Source organism: Centropristis striata, chromosome 6, assembly GCF_030273125.1.
Source record: "Centropristis striata isolate RG_2023a ecotype Rhode Island chromosome 6, C.striata_1.0, whole genome shotgun sequence".
NCBI lineage: Eukaryota > Metazoa > Chordata > Actinopteri > Perciformes > Serranidae > Centropristis > Centropristis striata.
The window spans coordinates 14,172,016-14,189,660 of NC_081522.1; the positions used below are offsets into that span (position 1 = coordinate 14,172,016).

Here is a 17,645-nt window from a genome sequence, read left to right on the forward strand (position 1 = left end):
ATGCCACAACAAGAGTGTTAACATAGTTACATCATTGAAAAGTCACACAAAAAATATTGCAGGAATAGCCTAATATTAAGTGCATATTATAAGTAGTCTACATGGTACTGTTTTTTTTAAATTTATTTTATTTTAGAAAGCAAACGGAAAACCAGATTTCGAATAGTGAAATAAGGATGAGTAAATAAGAAAGAAAAGCTCCAGGAGGCTTTGCCTTTTCAGTCCGTTATGTGTGGGGGCGGACCACTACAGACGCGCACAGCACGACGCGCATATCAGGGCCGGCGCGTCGGCAAATAACCTCATTCTGTATACTGACTGATATTTAGAAGGTCTTCTCTTCTACACTGGGTTTAAATAGGTGATTCCAGCAGAAGTGAGATCCACAGCTCAAGTACCGCCATGGCCGCGCTGTCGGGAGGAGAGATGTGCATCAAATACTTGATGTTTGCCTTCAACCTGGTATTCTGGGTGAGTGTGAAGCGAGAAAATGTATTGTTCTCATAGGAAAAAATATCCTGTCTGTGTTCATGTGAGTGAGACAGATCTTAGCGTGCATGCGCGTTCGTGTGTGAGCAGATCACTATAGTGAATTAAATTATACGGCGTCCCAGATGCAGAAACGTGTCAAGTGCTCGCAGCCTTGACTACTTATTATAGTATATTCTGATGTGCCCTCCGAATTATTTTTGGCACCCGCCACCACTAAACACAAAGTGTCCCAATACGCGTGGAGACCGGGCAGGAAGAATAATCCCCAGTGGCCAAGTGACCCAGTTCCACCGCTCAGACTACACTCTGGAGTTTGCGCGCACGGCATTTTAATAATTGCATTGGGGGGGGTGGGGTATGATTGCGCTAGAGAATGTGACTAATATAATAATAATAATTAAGACTTCTGCTCCCTCACGTGATGTGAACAATTGCGCATGTCGAGGAGCCAGTCTGTGTGTGTGTGTGTGTGTGTGTGTGTGTGTGTGTGTGTGTGTGTGTGTGTGTTTGCGTGCGTGTGTGTGTGAATGAATCCTGGATATCCCATATAGGCTATTTGTGTCCTCCAAAGCCTGCAGGGTGTGTCTTGTTGTGTCCGTTTGTTTGTGATCTGTGTGTGTGTGGTTACAGATGGATGTTTTGCCCTTTTATGAACGTTTATAATTTGTGCAGCTATAGATAGAGCCAAGGATAAACACTCATTACAGGGCAGACAGGGATTTCCCAAAATGTGTGCATGAGTGTGAGAGAAAAAATATCCTGGCAACACAACCAAATTTGGGTATTCAAAATATTAAAATATGTAAAAATTCACTAAGTTGTTCATTTGGTAGAACAAACAACAATATCGGTGGTGGCCAACAGTTTGCAAATGGCAACTTAAATTTCTTGTTTGTCTCTAAAAGCCAGTACATAAGCTTGTTCAAACAACACCCACATATAATTGCAGATGTTCCCATTTGTCCTAGATTAAAGAGGTAGTGAAGATGTGTCACACTGATCATAACCTTGTTCATGCTACTATAAATTACAAAAGTGACCATGTGCAGCTTTTTTCAGTGCACCAAGAGCAGGGTTCATAAACCTTGTTTTCAAAAGAAAACAGCTTCTGGGATTAGGAATGGGAAGTAGTCATATTTTAGAGCAGTCTTTTAACTGTAATCATGCACAGTTCAGACGGCAGAGCAGTAAATATGCTGCTGGGCAGGTATTTTAAAAGCGCTTTTTATGTCAACATGCCTCGACAGAGCCCTCTGTGCTGCTACCCCCATGATCATAGAGTCCTGTATGCCCACACAACCTGCACGAAAGCAGCAGCTACAGACTGAAACTGTGCAAGCATGAACATGGGACAAAAGAGAGGAAGGAACACGGTCAGGAATTCATATCACATACACAATGGAGGTCAGTTGTATGAGTAACACAGCTCTCTTGCCACTCCCTAAATGTATAATCAGGTGATTGCATGAAGGCGTGGTAATGAAAATGCTTTCTCTTTCCGCCACCTTTTTTTTAACTGACACCATTACGCTTCACTTCCTCCTGGGAAGAAGTTAGTTATTTAATACTCGTCGTGGTGCATTGTGGAGACTGAATCATGGCTGTCGCTGGGGGAATCAAGTGTGTGAAATATGTCATGTTTGTCTTCAACTTTTTCTTCTGGGTAGGTGTGCTTTACTTTTCGTTGTGTCTTTTTGTGTTGTGCATGTGCGAGAGAGAGACAGAGAGATAGGTGGAGAAGCTTCCTCAACTAGTATTTTGCATTCAGAATTTGGTGGTTTCTTTGAATCTGCCATTTTGTCAAACAATAAACAAGAAATAGATTATTCTACAGAAAGAATACAAAGTGAAAAACGATAGAAAGAACAATAGAATATACACAGAAACACACTTCTGAAATAAAAACAGATTGCTCTCTTTCAGTTAAGCTCGTAAAGTTAAAAATTAACTGACATGTGGGCTGACAAACCTTGTAAGTAAGCCTGTGAATGCACATTGCACAATATTGCACCATGTATATAAAGTTTGCAGCATAAAATATATACTTTAATGCTATTTTGTTCACATGCTATGTAAAAAGACCAGTGGTGCAGAATCAAATAACACACAGGCAGCCATGTGTTGATGGACTTACATGCTACTCTGTGTCAATATTAAATAAACATGTTTATGAATATGCAAAAAAGCGAATCAACCTTGTTTTTTCTCTCATCTCTCTCCTGAGCATGTTTTGGCACGTGCACACATACTGCACACAATCACATTTAGAAAATATACACCTTACAGCACATCATACATACTCTCCATCAATGTGTTTTAATTCCACTATAGTATCAAGATCTGATTGGTGAGGAGCTACATATATCTGTCTGCAGATCTACCCCTATCAAAAGTGAGGAGGAGTCTTTGGTGATAGGGCAATCATTACTTTATCACTGTCACATGATGGCTGGAAAGGGAAACGTACCCCATTGGAGACAACATGCTGGTGTTAGTGATGAGTTAGATAGAACATGAGGACTGCAGAAACCTCTTCCTGCACTCTAAGAACTGAAACAGAAAAAAACCCAGTTAGGATGAAACCTGGGGAGGGCTTCCAGATGGGGCCTGTCAGTGCAAATTTGAAAAAGATTTTTTTTTTTTTTTTGCATTTTCCATTGTTTATTGGATACTGACAGAGAAAACATAAGGGTGAGACAGAGGGGAAGACATGCAGCAAAGGGACCTCGGTCCAGATTTAAAACCAGGTCCACTGCGACATGGACTCAGCCATAGTGGTGTGTGGTCTTCCAGTTATCCACTGTGGTGCCCCAAAAATATTTTTTAAATTCAGAAAGCAACAACATAATTGTTAACTTGTGTTGCAAAACCCACACTCTCTAGCATTATTTATCCTCCAGATCCAGAGTAGCATGCATAATTTCCACAATACATTTAACACTGTATTAATTAATTGAAGTACTGTATGTGAAAATCTACATATTTCTGTGTTTCAGCTTGCAGGCACTGCTGTCTTTGCTATAGGCCTGTGGCTAAGATTAGACCCAAAGACCAAAGGCCTGTTTGAGGGATCAGACTCTCCATATGTGTTTTACACAGGTAAGGTGCTTTCAGTGCTTGAGCTGAAACATTACTCATTGTCAATTAATCAAAGGTTAAGTAAAATTCTGGATTATGTGAGCTCTCCAAAACACTACATATATGTGTGTATGTATCTGTTATGTCCTGTGTGTAGGTGTATATATCCTGATAGCGGCTGGAGCACTGATGATGGTGGTGGGTTTTCTTGGATGTTGTGGGGCCATCCAGGAGTCCCCCTGTATGCTGGGACTGGTTCGTACCACTAATTTATTCTATATGCAACCCTCCTTTCTTTTAACTTAACTAACAAAATACTAAAACTCTTTAAAACCAACCATTTATTTTTATATGTATAAGTCTTTGTAGTGAGTAGTTGGACTCCCACTTAAGCATGTGTGGATTGTGGACTGACCTTGGGCACACTAAGAATTATGAGTTCCATTCATCATTGTTTACTGAACAGTATCAAGGCCAGAGAAGAGTCTCTACATATGCCCTGCACTTGTTCCCACCCTCCCTCCCTCTCTCCCTCCCTCTCTCTCTCTCACCCTGCCTGGCCCTAATCTTCTTGTACTAAATCCCTCAGGAGGAGGAGCCTATGTAAATTGGGTTCAGCTACACTCCAATGACCTTACTTGCTCACACATGCACACAAGACATGCACATAGGCATGCATAGAGGCAAACAATCAGTTGAGTTTAATTCTGTCTTTCTTTTTTGCAGTTCTTCTTCTTCCTGCTTATCATATTTGCCATTGAGGTTGCAGCTGGAATCTGGGTATTTTCCAACCAAAGCAAGGTAACATACAAGTTTAAAGTATGTTATATTGGTTGTTTTATTTGTTTATTATTTAAAGGGCCGTACATAAATAAAGAAGTACATTAGAGGTAATACAAAAAATATCCCGTAGATAGAAAATACAAGCCAAAAATGAAATAAATCACAAATATATTATTTATCAAATCAATTTGTGTTGCAGGTGGTGAATGACATCACAACGTTCTACATGCAGACCTACACGAAATTTGTGACAACAGGAGATGATCGCCTCAAAGAGACTCTGAGATTGATTCAAACCGGGGTGAGCCACGTCTGCTTTGTTTCGGCTTCATAATAATTCAGACGAATTCAGATCTTATCTGAAAGGCATTCTCAAGCAAATGCAATGTATTCCCATGGGAAGCTGTCTTTATCATCTAGCAGTCCTCTCCACAACAAGGAATGTTTATACCGACTAGAAGTGACAGACTCAGCAAATTACGTTAATTAGGAAAAGTTCAGCATTTTAAGAAAATAAGCTCATTTAGTTTCTTTGTTAGTGTGCTGGATGTGCTGCAAGGCAATTTGCCTATAAAGACTGAAAGGAGGGGGAAACAGCTCGACTCCAAAGGTCAAAAACACTCCTACCAGAATTTACCTCTTAGCTCACCAGTGAATGAGCTGTATTTGCTCCATTTTGTATCATTTGTGCACAGTTATATAAAACAATCAATAACCACGTCAGCACATGCAACATGCATGTACTCACATGCACACATACACAATTTCACAACCACTTGACCTCCATAACAAATTTCAGTCTCATAGATAGAATGTTGCAGTTTCAGTATGAGAGGGTGGGCACAGCTTAGCAGCCTATCTAGCAAGTTAAGGCTGTATAACAAAGTTGTGGTAGGGGCGTGACTAAAGTGTGGGGGCACGGATAACACGTAATTGAAAGAAAAACTCTCTGCTGAGTGCAATGATGCCTCCCAGAAGTGTTAACTATAAACAGTTCATGACATTGGCCAAGGTGACTCCCTTTCAGTCATAGGCTACTCCAACTGCCACACCACCTTTTTGCGCATTGGCATGAACAGTCAGGGCATGGTCACAAATGTGTGATAGTAACACTGATGTTCACTTCCATTCTATGCAAGTGAAGGTGCAAATAAAACATTTGCTTCCAGTGGTAAACCAAATTTGCATGGAGCTCAGCTTTGGTGAACCTTGACGAGCGAAGTCTTAACCCCAACCAGCAACCACACACACAACGACCCCATTTGGCTGCCATCACCTGCAGTTTTCTTAGTGACGAAGGAGACATTTATTGTTGCTGTGTCTAACCAGCTCATCTCTTTCTCCTCCTTCCAGCTACAAGGCCAGAATCTTTCTCTGCTCTTCAGATATACATTTTACTATTGCAAAGTCAACAATGACAACAACTCAAATGGACTACAAACCAGAAAACTCTGTGTGTCGCATCCAGCACTGGCCAAGTTCAGCACGAATATCGCCTCAGGGGCATTCTCTGATGTTTGACCGAACCCTTCAGAACCCCTCAGAAATGTTAGTCATGACCCTTTGGTTCATGACTAACATTTCCACAAAATCTTGTGCAAGTCCATATGAGTCCATTTGAAAGTTATGGGTCTTTTTTTGATAGGCTACTCCCATTTGCATGCTCCATTTTAGCTAACTGGTATGAACACAAACACGCACCTTCACACACCACCACACACACACACACACTGACCTTCAGGCCAACTTCCTGCCTCCTAGTGCCAAATTTGTGGCTGCCAAAGGGTGGGAAATGTCTTGTGGACAAGCAACCAAAATAAAATAATCTGGTTTTTTTTGCAAGAGGTATGTGCTGTAACTATTTCCTGCTGAGCAACATTTTTATGCATCCAGCACTTCAATGTATCGTCTCAACTTGTTGACGGCAAGACTTCGAGGACTGAAAATTGAAACAAAATGTTCCTTAAAAAACTGTAAGTTAATTTGTTTTTTCTTTTAGCAAGCCATCTTGTTCTCTAACAGTACGACTTTGTGTATGTTTACAGCTGAACTGTTGCGGGCCAACTGGTACTGTAGAAGACATTGCCAAAGACACCTGTCCCAGGGGAGAGCCACTTGAGGAGCTCATTACGAAGGTACAGCCACTCTGAGTGTGTGTATAGATTGGGTTCCAACACTGCCAGGCACTCAAAAGCTAGAGAAAGAAAAAATAATGTTTCAATATGAAATACAATCTTAAAGATCTAACAGATGTCAGACATGCTTCATGTCTTTGAGAGCTGTGGCAATTACTGTACAGTATGTCAAATCTGTAATGATGGTTTGACGTGTGTCATAAGTTTAGCAGTCTTCCCTTTGCAGACCAATTCCCTCAGCCTCCTTGCAGTGTTACTATGGCAACAATGGTTTACTAGACCCTGCAAGCTCACAGGCTGTCAGTCATATGTGCCATACCACAAGTCACGTTCAACATAGATTTGAATAAAGGAATCATGCTTGTGTGTTGCAGAGCTGCCCTGACACTATTGATGAGGTGTTTGACTCCAAGCTACACATCATAGGAGGAGTGGGCATCACCATCGGTGTTGTTATGGTAAGATTGATGGCATAATTAACTGTAACTCACTAAATTCCGGGGTCTGCTGCCCTGCAGATGTACTAATTGCGGAGATGAGCTAACACAAGTGACGCACATCTCCCTCTCTGTTGCAGGTGTTTGGAATGATCTTTAGCATGCTCCTGTGCTGTGCCATCAGGAAGTCTCGGGAGGTGGTGTGACACCCACCATCACATCTTGGAGTCCTTATTAATGTTGCATGATGTCATTCCTGGAGTCACATGACTCTCCACTGCCAATAGAAACACTGCTTGTTCAAGGGGGATAATCTAAGCTAGGCTGCCTGCAGATATTTCTGATTATTACATAATGCATCAGTTATAACTGTGCTGCTGACACTTAGACCCATCCTCCTGGACTAGATAGATGTGATGTGGTTATTAGGCCCAACTATAGAATGGGGGTCATCTGTGCTTCAGTGGCAATGTAGTACAGAAATGTGTAATTTGGTGGTCATTTGATTGAAATTAGTGTTTGTGAACTACTAATTATCTAAACAAAGGATCATATTATTGTATACTGATCACATTTCTATTGCTATCACTTGGGGTCACCAGAAGAGTCATGGTTCAGGGCCATAAAAAAGGCAGCCACCAACATTTCAGCACAATACAGCAGTGGCCAATGAAATTCACTAGTCCTTTTTATTACAACACTGAAGTCAAACCGTGGTGACTAGTAGCCAATTCAATGCCGAGCTGTGAACTGCGGTGTCTGTGGTTTCTTCCAGCTTGGTATTCCAGTAGCATCTTGGTACATCTTCATTGGTACTTTTCATTTTTTCCTTTCCTTTCTTTCTCCATCCCTAACTCGCCCTTTCTATAAACGCCTTTAATTTTTTGTCATGTTTTGTAAATGTCTTCTTTTTTATTTGTAAAAGATTTATACACTTAGGTGGTTGTCTGGTGCATTGGTTGGATGATGTATTTTATAACGTTCTTTTCATTTTACAGAGATTGGGTTGATTTGATACCATATGCACTATGTTTCACAGAGGCAAAAATGAATGAGAACCAAATAAACCACAATGTACTGACTGAGTCGACTCTAAGGATTTTATATTAAGGCATGCAATCACTCACTTTCACACAGTAAAGGAGTCAAATGAGCTGTCATTTTTCAATACGCCTATTATCAGGAGGTCACCGAGTAAAGTTCAGCAACTACATAGCAAAAGCATCACTATTAAATTAATCACTTATCAAATTGATTCTGCTTGGTGTGTTAAGATAAAGCTGTGCAGGATATAGGGGCCATGAAAGGGTAACAAGGGGCGTGGGGACCTTGATAAAACTGAAAACAACATCCAGGTTCTTTTCCATTTGCGCAGTGGAAAAAACATTCTGAATCCTCCCCCTACTTTCCCATCTTTGATATTTGCGATTATCATGTGTGACTCACGTCAAGTTTGTGCCAAAGCACAAACAGAGCCAAGAACCATTTGTGTTCTGAGTCATCCCATCATAATTAATTTACGGAACATTTATGTTTAAAACTATGCACGCACACTGATTACAGTAAACAGTGCACAATCATGTATGGTGGTCAGTCTAGCTAATTCTAATCACTCACTATTTTACCAAAAAAGAAGTGAGAATAGAGTTAGTGTTCCTCTGATAATAGTAAAAGGAAGTACACTTTGATTTGGTTGTTGAGAGCCGGGTGTTGCCCTCTCAGACACCCCACCCCCACTATAGAGATAACACTGATTATAAAAAGGAGTGTGTAAAAGTGTGAGACGATGTCTCCATGTTGTTCTGTGTGTGTGCCTTTTATCCAACAGAATGTGTACTGGCCAAGGGAAGAGGGCAGGAAAACTGAGATAAGAAAGAGAAATGTTGAAAATAGGAACCATGATGGGAACTCAGGAGGAAACATGCCAACGTCAACATTTACTCACTCACACTACTTCACTTTAACACAGTTGATGAAGTCTAAATTATATGATAACAACTGCACAGCCCGTTCTATGCAGTGATTAACACTAAGTTGTTTGATGTTTTCTTTTTTTAGTGTTATTGTCAATCCTAGCCTTGATTCAGGACAGGTTGAAACAGGCCTATTGTAACATTTTATTGGCCTATAAACTGCACCACATAACAGTACTGCCATGAAATGTAATTTACCATCATAGTGAAAGTATAAAATTGCATCACAAACATATTAGTGAAGCAAAAGCATAAAGAAAATGCTGTGGCATACAAAATTGCTGTAGCAATCTGAATTACAGTGCAAAATATTTCCTCCAACTTTTGAACGAAACCTGAGTAAACTCTGAGGGAGAATGTTTTTATAGCTTTCATCTTGGGACACAATACGATGTCAGTCTTCAGCCTCGTCCTCTGTGCCCTCCCAGGAAATGTTTTTAAGTCTGCGTGACTGAGTGTGTAAAGAATTGCATGTGTGCAGCACAGTGTCCACATGGAGAAGACTTGAGGCACACTGCAGCACAGCCAGAAGAAGCTGGTATTTACAGGAGATGGATTCAAGGCCTGAGTCCGACATATAAACATTTGATGACATGTCTGCTTCTCCACAACAATGCTTAGTTAGTTTACCCGCCTCTAGAGGACACTCACTTTTACCCCGACTCTGTGTGGGGATTGTGTTGTGTTCTTGTTTGTTTACAATACTGAAAGGGTGGGAATGATTTTGAATTAAACTCAGGAACCTGGTTTGAGTCTGCAGGAAACGTCGCGGACTGTGGGAGTAAATCTGTCGAGGCACGCTCAGCAGGGCATTTGCCAACAGTTTGAAAAAAGCAGGGACACACACAGTTGCATCATCAGAAACTGAGAGACTGCTGCCATGTTGTAGGAGGGCATGACTTAAGAGAAACTCAAATGTCCCACCAGCAGGTATTACACAGCCCGATTCCAACACCTGCTGTTTGGAGAGAGATGCATTAGGGATGTCGCTGTCTGTATGTAAAGGTGTACTTTTGTTTGGCTGCAGGGTCCTTTCTGATGTTATGGTTGCAGTCATACCCATGGGCTCCCAAGTTGAAAGTAGCATACGGATAGCATCTTGAAAAGCAGAGGTATACTGGTCGGTCTGCCCTTCCCCTGCACCACAAATGACCAGACTAAAGGGTTTGACTGTGACCCTTTCCTCTGAATCCTGAAAAGCCACATGCACATATCTGTGGAAAAGGGAAAAAAAGAGTTAACTTTTAATTTCCATGAATTAAAGGGCATTGGGAAAATAGAACTGAAGGAATACTTCACCCCCAAAAGGATGATTTTTATATGAATTACCCTTCCAAATAAATGGAATAAATTTACTTAAATTAATCAAAAAAAAAAAAAAAAATTCTTCATTTACCGTGGGGGCATGAAAGAAAAACAAAGTTTTCTTCAAGAATTCAAGATAACACACTGTGAGTAACTCATATGCAAATAATCATTTTTGGGGTAATGTATTATTTTAATCAAAGCCCTATATAGGTATGTGTAATCCATTATTCATAATCTTTTTAATTATATGTGTGACTTTGCAGATGCAGAGTATAGAGAGTCATGTTTTCATACCTATGGGCTCCCAGAAGTATTGGTCTGCAAAAGGTCAGTGTAGCAACGTGCTCTGGTTCAATCATCCAGCAGTCGGAGACAGGTGTGGCCCCACTTAGCCGGGCAAAGAGAGACAGCTCATCTTCACTGACACATTCCACAATGCACATCTCTGCCTGTGCAGCAAAAGTCATGACAGCAGCAGACTGTTTCACTGCAGACAGGAGCACAGAGACACCCAGACTCTGCAGATTCGCAATGATGCACTCTAGTGACCTTTCTGCCCAGGCGCTAAACTGCACAATACTTCTCCCCTTTCTTGAATTCTCCTCCACCCCTTGCTCTCCACCTAGCTCCAGCACTTCTCCTGCACTGAGCAATTTTGGCTGCAGGTATCCTGTGAAAATGACAGCTTTAACTAGCTGGTGGTCAGTCTGAGGGTAGGGTGTCGCAAAGTCCCTGTGAATGACCTGCCCCTCAATCAAACGTGAACAACTAATAGGGAAGCCTGATACCTGTGTATGCAAGGCAGCAAAATTTTGATCTAGAAACTGAAGTGACGAGGAATGTAGGTCATTTTTAACCTTCCAGTGAGTGAGCAGTTTACAGGTGAGGTTGCTGATAAAGTCACAGTGGGTAGGACCCAGGCGTGTGTGAAAGAACGATGCAAGCAGCCTTTGAACACAGTGATTGTTTGTGTGTGCTGGGGATTGTGTTTTTGCAGTGAAATCCTCCCACGAAAGACAGCACCCATACGGGACCACTCCTGTGGCAATGAATTCATCCAGCCTCTTCGATGCAAATGCGAGCATTTCGTCAGCCAAGTGCCTGGCAGTGGCAGCCTCTGCTGCTTTCCTGGAGTTATAGGTGTGAGACACATTCGGCTCCTTGCAGGCTGTTGTATGAATCATCCGTAGTAATGACGCCAGCAGTAGGATAAAGGTCTTGGATCCATCGCCTGTTGCATTGCTGTGCTTGGAGACACACTCCACAACCATCCTAAAATGAAAAACACACAAATGCCTCAAAAGAGAAAATTACACTTGACAAAAACTATCATAGTGACAGAGAGGTGTGTGTTACCTGGCAAGTGGATGCTCCAGTCGGAGGGCAGTGAGAACGCGAGTCCCACTGCGGCTCAACATCGCCTGTCCTGTGTCTCGAGTAAACAGCACCTGTCCTCCTTCAGGGCCAAAACTGCGGAGGATGACTGACTCCAACACACACACACTTTGCAGGACATGTTCCAGGTAAAGATGCTCCACAAGCGGCATTCCCACACCCTAAAAGGTACAAAGGCTGAGGTTTTAAAGAGGACAGGCAAGGGCGTCCACTATCGACTCCAATAAATAAAAATACATTTTAGAAACAGGCAACAGACCAGGGTGTCTTTTGATTTAGCATCACAGGCAGTGTTCAGATATCAGTGTTTGGCTTGTGAAGAAGACCAACAGAAGGAAACATACCAGAGGCTTTCAAATACAATTGGCTCGAAATGATACATGTCGGCATGAAAGGGTAGATGATATAATTTATGCAGAAGAGTTGTACTTTACCAACATCTGACAAACAACATAAGTCCATTTTGGGCCTTTGCTTACATCTCGTGCTTTAAGGTTTAAAATGTTAATGAGTTACTAATGTGTTGAGACAGCTAACTTTAAACTGCAGTTCACGGAATGAGAATGCATTACTCATAATTAAAAATGTATTAATAATAACTTCTTCCACTTCCTGTGTACAATATAATAGACTTCCACTGTATACTTAATACACACTGTGTGATATAATACATGCAATATGTTATGGTTAAATTCTACATGCAATGTAAATCTTTCAAGTATCTTCTGAATGGAAAGTTTTTGATAGTTTTAGAGCTACATATTGGCATAGGCTGTATCTAGGTGCTATGGCAATGTCTATACCAGGGGTAGGCAACCTGAGGCTCTGGAGCCACATGCGGCTCTTCAGGCCATCTGTGTTGGCTCTCTGTGGCTGTGAGAAAAAAATGATACCCAATAAAATGGTTATTTCTTTGCATTCAAATTTTTAATTTATCATTGGTGTAGGCCCACAGCTATTTGTATTCTTCAATTGTAAAAATTAAATTGAAAAGCATTAAAAAATGTGTTCACATTTTAGTCAACTTAAATGTGCATCATAGCTTATGAAAGTCTACACCCTGGCACCGTAAGCTCTAAATTTTTTCAACTTCAAGGGTGGCTTTGAGTTTTCCATAACTTGGCTTGCTTTAAATTGAAAAGTTGCACTTGGGTTCTCGCTACATTATGACAAAATCATATTAATAAATGCTCATTATGACCTATTGTTAATGGTGGTAGGCTAATTAAGACTAAGTAGGCTGTTTCATCTTCATTAAGGCTCCAGATAAGGTTTGCGGCTCCATACCAACATTTTTTGTCTCTTTTTGGCCAACAATGGCTCTTTCGCAATGTTGCTGATCCCTGGTCTATACTTTACATTTAACATAAAAACTGTGGGTCTTTGTTAACCAGAGGATTAAATGTCATCAGCTATTCCTCAACCTGTTAAAAATAATCGCCTAACTCATTTTTTCAAGTTTTGCAGGAAACACAAAAAACTTCACCAAAAGTGTATTTATGTACATATTATTATATATAAATTAACACATTTATTGATCATTTCACTCAAAAGGGATGCAACAAAGGATGGCTATTGACAAAGTAATAACACTGTTTGTAAATTATGTAACTTAAAAGAAATAAATGACTTAGGCAATTTTTTGAACATCGATCAGATCATGTGATTTTACCCCTTTAAGATAATGGCCTATCTCAAGTGTGTGACATAAACGGATTTATTATGCCTAAGTCAGAATAAAATGTGACTAAAACTGAAGGTGTAGGCGATTTTACCATAGGTGGCCGGCGTCATGAGGAGATGATTTAGGCAAAAAAAATAATGAAATGACTTAGGCGATTATTTTAACAGTGTGACGATATTGTAACCATGGCGCTACTACTCAAAACCTAAACACATTCAGATTCCGTGGCTGCCCTGTACCATACTCTCTGTCAACAACTGACACAAGTCTGCAACAACACAACTAGCGGTGATATAGTTATACGTTATATGAGTTTATAACAGGGCTACTGAATGTTACGTCTTTCACAAAAAGTTAATACCCAGCCCATGTCAGTGTTTCATTTGACTTAACTTCTGTCCTGTACGTTTTAGCGCCAATCTCAGTGTAAAGTTAGTTTACTCAGCTAGCGTTAATACACCTAGTGAACTAATATCCCACTAACGTTACGTTAATGTTGATCACGTTAGCACCTGCTAGCTAGCTAACGTTAAACCAATGCAGTGAACTCATCAGCGACTGAGCTTTTCCGATCATAAACCTTCAAAATTATTTAATAGCACCACCTTCTAGCTGCTATAAAAACGAAATAATCCATTCTGTCTCAAAAAGATAATGATTTAACATACGAGAACTCACCATCAGTCCAACAAGGTCCAACCGTAGATATGTAACAGCAACGCTTTCTGTGTATCCTAGAGACGAGTCTTCTTATGTGGTTTATTGCGGATGTGTCATTTAGATACCAAATGACTACTGCCATCTAGCGGGCGGATGTGTGACTTGTTTTCTGTCCATACAAGCATTTATTTACATTGTATGTACAAGGAACTGTACAGGGTTTTTTCTTTTTTTCTCACATTCGTGCAAAAGTATTACAAAACCTATATGTATGATTGTCATGATGTGAATATGTTTAGGACACTGCATAAATAGCCTATCATCAAAAGTCAAAAAGTCATTTTTTGTCGAAATCGTTGTTTTTTTCCTAAATCATCTCCTCATGACATCTCGCACCTCGCCTACATCCTCAGTTGATCAGATCATGTGATTTTACCTCTTTAAGATAATAGCCTGTCATGTCAAGTGTGTGACTTAAACAGATTTATTATGCCAAAAATAAGTCAAAATAAAATGTAACTAATGCAATTTTTTGAACATGCCTTTGTGACTTAAGCAAGATATGGTACATATCTACATAAGAGTGACATGAGCATGTCATAAACATGACATGGGATGTGTCATGAACAATAATGACACTTTGAAGTAACATTATTGTCATGATACTTGTCATGTCATGTTTCTGACAGGCTTGTGTGACTCTTATGTAGACACCTTCAAAATAACGTGTTACCATATCATGCTTAAGTCACAAAGGCATGTTCAAAAAATTGTCAGCTCAAGTCATTTATTTCTCTTAAGTTACATAATTTACACACAATGTTATTACTATGCCAATAGTCATCCTTTGTTACGTCCTTTTTGAGTGAAATTATCAATAAATGTCATATGTTACACTTTTGGTGAGTTTTTGGTGTTTCCTGCAAAACTCGAAAAAAGTTAGGAGATTATTTTAACAGGGTGACGATATGTGACTTCATATGCCAGTTTGGATATTTACATAACAATTTGTCTGCTTACATCATCCTTTGCGTGCATATTTGCCTAGGTGTATGGTTTTATAAATTTGCAGCACTCGCAGCTTTTGAACAAAGCCATTGGTAATGCTATTGTTACAACTGTTTGTCAGTAATCACATGTGGGATGCTATGCCTTACTGGAAAGGAAAATCTGTTTGTTTTAGTATGCTCAGTCATATTCAGTACATGGTATATTTAAAATTCTTATTTGAGTTCAGAGTTGATAAGCACTACAACATAATTTTAATAATATTTGTAACTGTTTCAAAATGTGTGTCTGTGTATGTGCTGACTGCTTCGTTTGACTGTGCTTTCTTTTTGTGATGTTGTTTATAAGTCATTTGTTCTCAGGTCTCCCTTGTGAAAATAGATCTTTATCACAACAGGACCTTCCTAAAAAAATAAACAAAGCTTACCTTTGGACAAATGTATATGTGGTTTGATCTGACCTCCAGACCATGTCACAAAAATAATAAAATAGTGGTTATCAATTGATCTGAAATGTTTGTGAAAATCCACATAAATACATAGAGTATATTTCCATGTCACAGACAGAGGTTATGTCCCTCTCCCCTGCCCATCCCCCTACCCCCTCTCTTTCCCTCTGTCTCATCCCTCCTTCTGTACAGTATCTCTGGTACCTCAAGGTGAACGGGGCGGGGCCGGAACTTGATCTCTGTGTTGCTGCAGAAACCACATCCTAAGTTTCTAAATCAGGCAACATCATCTATACATAGACAATATGAGACAGTTCTGCAGCTACTGCCAGATGTACAGATGCACACACACACATACACACACACACACATAGAGCTGTCCACTCTGAATGTAAATGTCCTCTATTGCTGAACTCTCACTATGCTAACGAGCCTTTAAAAAGCCATGTCACTACACTAATGAATATGGATCAGTGGCCCGGTGAGGGTGACCTGTAGGGATGGGACAGAGGTCACAAGAGGTGGGGCGTCCGAAATGAGCACCCATGTTCCCTTGAGACCTGAATGGACAGAAAATAACACATTTACAAGGAACACATAACGCATACACACACAGAGGGAAGCAACACAAGATGACCGAGTCGCACCTCCACCTATCCCAACCCTATCTTGTCCTGTCCTCCCTCCCTCTTGCTCTCTCTCTTGATCCAGCTTTCACACACCTGCGCTCTTCTCCTTGATGTCTCAAAACTGGTGATACGAAAACTCTTCCCTACCTCACTGTTTTCCTCCGCCTCTCCTGCCCTCTCTGGTCCTGTCATCTTTTCTCCTCCCCTTCCACCTCTCTGTAAGGAAAGGAGTACCTGTGAGTTTGGACTTTGCTGCTGGGACGACTGAATACAGGTATTTCTCTGGGTCCTTTTATTTTTTGTCTTTGTTTCAGCATTAAAAGTACTTTGATTTAATTCTCTCTTCTTTCGAGATTTTGACTGTAAAGTGTCATAGTCAATTAATTCATGAATGCAGGAAAAATATGAATCAGGTCTGTGCAGGTCATTCTGTTGTTAATCGATGGAGTACAACAAAAAAGATTCATGGGTAATTTATTGGTTTGCAACTCCAATTTCAATTATTTTCTTTCACTTCTGCTGAATGATTAATCTGTTTCTTCTCAAGGTTAAAATTGTTTGATGTCAAGTTAGAAAGCAAGGATGTTTAAAGTGTTTTGTTTTTTTAGATAAAGAGATTTCATCTTTCATGACTTCATATTTCATATACTGTAATTCATTTGCAACGTTGTTAGTTTGTTGTTAGAGTTTTAGCTGCCTTAACGCCTGAAGTTTGGGGACCATATGGTGCGGACACTGAGTCATTCATTATCACCTCTAACTGCAGCAGACATGACAGAAAGATCCCAATAATTCCAAAAATTATCATTTTGAGCTATTGGTAGCTTGTATGATGTTTCTCTTTCATATTGGCATATGGAAATATAAAAGATTTGAATTAGTTACACTTTCACAAAAGCTCATCAGAATCAGAAATATTGCTTGAAATATATAATAACATGATCAATATAAGAGCCCTATAACATGTAAGACATGCTGTTCTTTTTGGCATTATTCAGATTCCCCTGGATGTACCTTGTATTCTTCTGTTTGCTCCTGCAGTTGATATCGTGGCTTCTGTTTGCGTCTTTTTTAGAAAAAGCAGACACAAACTGAGATCAATGCCCGCTTGGGTGTGAGATCACATCTGCTGACTCAACCTCAGATACTTAATACCTGTGATGTCTGCAGAATAGAACATAATTTATCAAAACATTTTTGCACTTAGAGTCAACTCTTACCAGTGGGACGATTCTCTATAGAGTGAGCATGACCTTGGCTCATGATTCTCACCCCTGGCCGCTCACTGTGGAACAGCAGCAGTCCACGCGTGACACTTCAACTTCACTCGTCCCCTTCCTCTCCTCCGTCCCTCTCCCCTCCATGTCAGCAGGTTTGGCAGAGACAGCAGCTGCTTGCATATCCTGTGTTCAAGAGTTAGTGCCAGGCCAGCAGAAACAGGAGAAGTCATTTGACACTGATGGTCATACAGTGACTATAAGCAGATTATTGCTACAAATACATCTGATCAATAGCATTTATGGAGACTCTGCTCCGGTGTGTATCTGTGTTTCTGTGGTTTGTTTGGATGCTTCCTCAAATTTGATTTCTGTACAATTGGGGGTACTTCTGTTTT

At 40.3% G+C, this 17,645-nt stretch overlaps 2 protein-coding genes across 3 annotated transcripts; one reads left to right on the forward strand and one right to left on the reverse strand.

Annotated features, from left to right (window-relative positions):
- Positions 1-263: 263 nt before the first annotated feature.
- On the forward strand, positions 264-8,012 carry cd9a (CD9 molecule a). 2 transcript variants are annotated; one of them, XM_059334949.1, is made up of 8 exons: positions 264-471; positions 3,489-3,591; positions 3,728-3,825; positions 4,297-4,371; positions 4,553-4,654; positions 6,399-6,488; positions 6,863-6,946; positions 7,066-8,012. In XM_059334949.1, the coding sequence occupies exons 1-8, from the start codon at positions 403-405 to the stop codon at positions 7,129-7,131; spliced, it is 687 nt and encodes a 228-aa protein (XP_059190932.1). In that variant the 5' UTR covers positions 264-402; the 3' UTR covers positions 7,132-8,012. The 2 variants fall into 2 exon arrangements, with proteins under 2 accessions (XP_059190932.1, XP_059190933.1); XM_059334950.1 differs by lacking the exon at positions 264-471 and adding an exon at positions 1,976-2,155.
- Positions 8,003-13,994, reverse strand: bbs10 (Bardet-Biedl syndrome 10). The gene is made up of 4 exons (XM_059334948.1): positions 13,964-13,994; positions 11,563-11,762; positions 10,501-11,478; positions 8,003-10,112 (listed from the first exon to the last, which is right to left on the reverse strand). Exons 1-4 carry the CDS (start codon positions 13,964-13,966, stop codon positions 9,293-9,295), a joined length of 2,001 nt encoding a protein of 666 aa, XP_059190931.1. The 5' UTR covers positions 13,967-13,994; the 3' UTR covers positions 8,003-9,292.
- Between the last annotated feature and the right edge of the window lie 3,651 nt (positions 13,995-17,645).

Bases quoted from the DNA above. Each gene is read 5' to 3' on its own strand.
- bbs10 (XM_059334948.1), bottom strand. The intron at 11,479-11,562 runs GTAACACACACC...TTTTCATTTTAG, and splicing joins CTGGAGCATCCACTTGCCAG to GATGGTTGTGGAGTGTGTCT. The intron at 10,113-10,500 runs GTATGAAAACAT...CCTTTTCCACAG, and splicing joins ATACTTCTGGGAGCCCATAG to ATATGTGCATGTGGCTTTTC.
- cd9a (XM_059334949.1), top strand. From the start codon at position 403: ATGGCCGCGCTGTCGGGAGGAGAGATGTGCATCAAATACTTGATGTTT. The intron at 472-3,488 runs GTGAGTGTGAAG...TCTGTGTTTCAG, and splicing joins CCTTCAACCTGGTATTCTGG to CTTGCAGGCACTGCTGTCTT. The intron at 6,489-6,862 runs GTACAGCCACTC...TGTGTGTTGCAG, and splicing joins TTGAGGAGCTCATTACGAAG to AGCTGCCCTGACACTATTGA.